This window comes from Mandrillus leucophaeus, unplaced genomic scaffold (genome assembly GCF_000951045.1).
Source record: "Mandrillus leucophaeus isolate KB7577 unplaced genomic scaffold, Mleu.le_1.0 Scaffold1401, whole genome shotgun sequence".
In the NCBI taxonomy this organism is placed as follows: Eukaryota; Metazoa; Chordata; class Mammalia; order Primates; family Cercopithecidae; genus Mandrillus; species Mandrillus leucophaeus.
This window is the reverse complement of record NW_012101368.1, coordinates 88580-94448: the sequence shown is the minus strand read 5'-3', so window position 1 is coordinate 94448 and position 5869 is coordinate 88580. Positions and strand designations below refer to the sequence as shown.

The window sequence follows — 5869 nt, the reverse complement described above, 5'->3', positions numbered from 1 at the left end:
TCTCAGGTTCCCTCTCCACCTTCCTCTCCCACCCGCAGGATGCCCAGCTTCGTGGAGCCACCTGACATCATGAAGAAATTGCCCTGGGTAGAAAACTACTGGCTAGACGATATATTACTGGCCAAGCCCAAAGCGACCCAGTACTGCCTGATCTGCATGAAGGAAAGCTACACCAACTTCCACATCGACTCGGGGCACCTCCACCTGGTACCACGTGTTCAAGGTAAGCCATGCCCCTTGGGACATCTCAGCTGTGCCGTGGCCATGACCCATCTGCAAGATTGTCTGCAGTCCCACGAGCCCTGACTGTGGCCAAGATGCCACTCCCCAGAGGGCCCTCGGACCATCCATCCCTGGGACAGGAGGCCATGGAGACATCCCTGGATGGAGGGGTGGGGGTGTATGTGGGATCAGATAAGCACACGAATGTCTCCTTTTTCTAATGGGATTCAGGCTCAATAACCATCAGATGAGGCCGCTGGGTGACTGTGCAGTTAGAGGAGAAAGGGGGGTGTTGTCAAGACATCCTGGAAGAGGGGTGAGCCATAGCCAGGGCCCTGCACAGGACCCAGCGGGCAGGATGAGGGCATCTGAGCAGACGGGGATGGCTAGGAGCCTCACCATCGAGGCCGAGAGAGGGAAGCCAGAAAAACCAGAAGAAAAATGAAAAATAGCAAAAGAAGCAAAGGAAACCCTAAGCTGCGGGCTCCCCTAGCTGCTCACTGAGCTTCTCCAGACCAGCTGGGGCTGTAGCTGGGGGCGAGTGTGTGTGCTGATCCCACCTCTGGGAGGCCTTGAGCAAGTTACTGGAGCACCCTCAGAACCTGCCTTGGCTCCACTGCCGTAGGACAGGGGTCTCTCTGCTCCCAGTGCAGAGCCCCTCCCGGGGCCAGGCATAAGACCGCATGGAATACAGTGGCATCATTTGACCCAGCCTGAGATCCAAGTGGCTCTCAAGAGTGGAGCTACCTGGAATTCTTTTGACAGCCAGCTGCAGCTTTATTTGCAACCTAGTCATCCACGCCATTTGTAGTGCCTCAAAACAATATAATGTGGGATTATGGGCTTTAGCCCTTGAGTATGTTGGGGGCCCAGATACCCAGAATCTTCCTAACATGCACACTTCTGAATTGCAAAGCCCCTGTGTCCTCAGTGGTGCAGGCAGGAGTCGTGGACCTGAACAGGGTACTTGTCACATTAGGACCTATCACTTGCACCCCCACCCCATGTACTGGCATGGGCGGCTTTGGCAACGGGCTCTCTTGGCAGGGGGAGAGAACCTTCTGTCTCATCAGGCCAGCCTCAGCCAACATCTGTGTGAGTGCTGGCGGTCTGCCTCTAACCACAGCGAGATGTTCTTTGCCCTGCAGGTCGACAGATGCTACAAGTGCATCATCAAGCAGGGCCAGAGCCTCTTCATTCCCTCAGGTGAGTGCTGGCAGCTTTGGGGACTGAGTCCTAGGGCTTGCAGGCCCTCATCAAGGTTACTGGCCTCTCAGGCCATGTCCCCACCATGGGATCTCTTGGCATCCCTAGCATGCCTGCTCCCTTGTCCAGAGCTTAATGCCATCCCAGCCCAGTCTCTGCAGAGGGGCCAGCAGTGGGGCTTGTGCTGTCTGGTCAGCATGGGCACTCATCACCACTGAGGACACCTTGGAGCTGCACAGCCAGTCAGGCCCCTTCACAGCCTGACTGGGCTCACTGTGACTGAGCCCACGGCTGGAGACCCAGCTCAGAGAGCCTTGTGTGGGAACAGCAGCCACGACATGAGAGCCAGTGAGGGAGGAGAGTGGTAGCTGCTCATTAAGTCAATATTAGGGGACATTTTGAGTCTGTGCTGAAGGGGAAAGCCCGTCATGAGCCACTTTGTGCCCCTAGATGATGTTAGAACGAATCCCAGATATTCTGTTTCATTAAATATTCCACTATTTTTGAAGGACTTTCTTTCCTTCTAAAATAACATAGCTACAATACTGTTCCCACATCTCGAAAAAATGAACAATTAACAGCAGTTCCCTAGTATCATCAAATAGCCAATTGGTGTTCAGATTTTCACATTGTTTTATAGGGATTTTTTTTTTCATTGTAAGTAAGTATCAAACTGAGACCCTCACACTTTAATGATTTATAAGCTTCAGAATCTTCTGTAATCTATGAGTCCCTCCTCCTCCCGTCAGTTTCCTCACAGTCACAGCTATTTAGGAAAGAGCTGTGGATTTCCCAGGGTCTGGCCCAAGCTGTCTCCAAGGATAACCTGGGATCCCGTCCCAACTCTGGTGGTGATGTAGCTGCCCCGGCCTTGTCTCCTGGGCCTGAGTGTGGTTGGCAGGCAGGGGAGCTGGACATAGGCTGGAGCTTCCTCTCTCTGTCTGAGTACTGCCCTCATGTGGCCTGAGCGAGTCCCCTCAGCTCTGGGCCTTGGTTGCCCTGTCTGTGTGGTGCAGGGCTGGACTGACTAGTCTGTGCTGCCTCAGATGCAGTCTCTCCCCTGACTCCCTTCCATGGAGCCCGGGGTGGGGCTAGGGCCAGAGAGCTTCTCCCAGGGAGGCCCCAGGCTGCTGGTGAAGCTGCAGAGGTGGACAGGGCACCAAGGCACAGGCCGGCAGGAGCTGGAGCCTGAGCTGGGCCTGGAAAGGCCTGTGCTGGTCTCTGCTTCTCCCTGATCTGGAGCCATGAGAAGCCCCTTCATGGGAGCCTGGTGAGGTGCCAGCCACTCCTGTCTCTCTCCCAGGCTGGATCTATGTCACAGTCACCCCTGAGGACTGCCTGGCCCTCACAGGACATTTTCTCCACAGCCTGAACGTGGAGATGCAGAGGGGGTAGTGCCTCGTGTGCTGTCTGCCCTCAGGCTGTGTGGGGTAGGGTCCTCCCTCTAGCTGGGTCGGTGCCGGACACCTCGGGCTGAGCACTGGCTCACCCTGCCTGTGGGTGACCTGGACATGACCGTCAGCCTTGATGGGCCTCTTCGTGATGTGGAGGGAAGGAGGAGGTGGGCTCTGGGGTCGTGCAGGCCGCCTCTTCGAGTCATCTGGCTGCTGGGCGGTCATAGTTGCCCTTGGTGGGGTTGGGATTGCTTAAAAGGCTGCTCCTTTCTCTTCTCAGGCACTGACAGAATTCTCATGGGCCCCAAGGCCTGCAGCCACCCAGGGGCAATTGTCGCCTCGTCCACCTCAGCTATGCAGGGCCCTGTGGGGAAGCCTGAGCTGGCGTGCCTGGGACCTGGATCCACCCCCAGCATCACCTGCTTGATGGTCAGTGCACTGAAAGTGGCTATTTGGTGGCTTCCAGAGCATATGAAGTGTAAAGGATGTTGAAACTGCGCCGCCTGACTCAGTTTTCCAACTTCAAAACTGCCTGCTGGTATATGGAAAAGCACCTGCTGGAGGCGTTCAAAGGTACTGGTCACTCCAGAGTGGGCATCCAAGCCTGGGGCTCTTGACTGTGGGGGCGGCCAGACCTAGCTCAGGGCTGACTGTCTGGGTGTGAGTGCTGCCTTCCTGTGGCTTGAGTAGGTCCCCTTGGCACTCAACCTCCTGGGCCTCAGTTTCCCCATCTATATAATGCAGGACCAGATTGAGCAGGCTGGGCCTCTCCTGATTGGACTGTCCCTTGTTTTAGAAAACACTGGGTTGTGGGTTGTGAGTGGTGAGTGTGCATGGCCTTGGTGCAGGTATCGATCACAGCTGCTCCACCCTCCGTTCTTGCCTCGATTGGGAAGACGGGGCCCTGGCTCTGTCACCAGCTGAGGAGAGGGTGTGAGTGGGCTCTGGGTCCACTTAGGATCCCTCAGGGCTGTGGCAGTTGGACTGTGAGGCAGGCTGTGGCTCACTCCTGGTCCTCTGTGGAGGCACTGTGGCATCCCTGGGCCGCCCCTTCTATTGCAGGTCCTGCCTGGCCACACTCTCAGAGATGAGAGCAGATGGCTCTTGGCAGCCACTACCCTGTTCAGGTCTCCAGACTCTGCCCAGCAGCGTGAGGGAGCCTGCAGGAGGATTTGCATTTATGTGTGATTTCCTTTCTCAGTGTGCCCTTCACCGGAAGTTGCTCTTAGTTACTGTTTATTGGTTCTGATAGCAGCCAAGAGCTCTTTTATCCAGAATCCTTAGCATTCTTAGTAATGGCTGGCCAGGTTTCGGTAAGATTTTCTTATTGCTCCCTAAATGTGGAGCCGTAGAAATAAGGTTCAATGTTTGTTATTTAGGGAATATACTACTTTGGAAACAGACTAAACTCCTGTAGCAACAAGACATCAAAGTATAATGTCTTAAGAGGAAGCACTTTATTTCTCTCTTGAGTAACAGTGTGCAGTTGAGGGATCCAGGGCCGGTGGGAGTCTCTGCTCCATGTCTTCTCCTAGACACCCATCTTTAGTGGCTCTTACTCCCATGCATGCTCAACGTAAGGCCTCTATTCCTGGTTCCATGGGAACTGCAACGGTGTTATTTTCCAGGCAACTTCAAAGGGGCAAGGAAGTGTAGGCAAGTTTGATCTGTAAAATGGTGACTAAATAGTAGTGTGGCTATAGAATTTATTGTCCAAACCCAAGCAACTTTGAGGGGAGAAGGGGAGTGCTAAACATACTTATATACTTTTTGAAATATTTGTTATCAGCAATTTATTTTTATTGTATTGGTAGATCTAAAAAATTGTTCTAAAGAAAATGATAAAATAGTTTTAAAAATAGCTTATATTCGTATGCCTACTGCCATAGGAAAGGAAACTGTTGGCTGCGTTGTGTGCATCCAGAGAGCGTTAAGGATAGAGAGACTGGTTATATTACTGGACATCATTCAGATACAAGCTTCTGTCACAGTGAGAACCCTTGCTGTGCCCACACAGATGTCTCGTGTACTGTGAGAGGAAATCAGGGGAGAATCTGGAAGCACAGAAACCTTCAGGGCCTACCTTAATGCAACCATTAATAAGGTAGTTAAACGTGAAAAATTCTGGGAAAAATCCTAAACTAGGATGACAGAAGGACTGATAGGAAACCTAGTTTTTAGTTGGATGATCGTATATCCCGATAAATATCAGAGAACAATTCTAAAAGAACAAGAAGGTGAGAGCTAAACTTGTGTCATCGGAATTCATTGTAAATATTAAAGACATACGTGAACTTTGAAACTTTAACAGTTTTGACATAAATGTAGAGGAATATAATCATGATGTCATAAATAATATGTTCTTCATAATGTTTTTAATATTCAGGACATTTATTTCTGTGTATTATGTGAAATAAGTGTAACTTTCTTTAAAGGTAAAAATTTCAAGCCCCAAGCCCTGTTATTTAAGTCAGGATGATGAGAATGATTCAACACAAACATTGAGTAACTACCTAAATTGAATATGAAGAATTGTGTGGCAGTTATAAGCATACCTAAATCATGAAACTGGATTTAAGAAATGTTGGTGTGTAGCAAAGGGTAATTCAAATAGTAGAGAAATCTGGGAAACTTCAAATTTTGGGAGGAGGTAAGGACGATAAGGAGGACAAGAATTATCTAGGGAGGCTGGAGAAAAACTAAGAGAATATGGTGTCTGAAGAAAAAAATATTTCAAGGAACAGTGATCATGATGTCAAAGGAGTAGATTGAAGACACTGTTGCTAAGTATAATATAGCAGGATACCTTACACTTAGAATTGTATTCTTTGTTTATATATAAATATATGACCAATGTATAAGTAGTTACTTGTATTCATCACCTTGATAACTGTCCCAGTGTAGAAGTAGAGGAAAATACGCCTGAATGAAATAGGTTCAAGAGCGAATGGGAGTAGAGTAATTGAACACAAATATATTAGACATAAACAGCTAAAAAAGGGGAAATCGGGTTCTAGATGGAGGCCAACTGGGATAAAGAAAGTTGG

The 5869-nt window shown here is 50.0% G+C and overlaps 1 protein-coding gene across 1 annotated transcript in view; it reads left to right on the top strand.

Annotated features, from left to right (window-relative positions):
* The first annotated feature begins 39 nt into the window (after positions 1-39).
* Positions 40-5869, top strand: part of LOC105535015 — a 37423-nt gene continuing 31593 nt past the window's right edge. Inside the window, 6 exon segments of the mRNA XM_011973967.1 lie at positions 40-191; positions 193-223; positions 1270-1428; positions 2877-2967; positions 3103-3251; positions 3885-3972. Coding sequence (XP_011829357.1) covers positions 40-191; positions 193-223; positions 1270-1428; positions 2877-2967; positions 3103-3251; positions 3885-3972 — 670 coding nt within the window.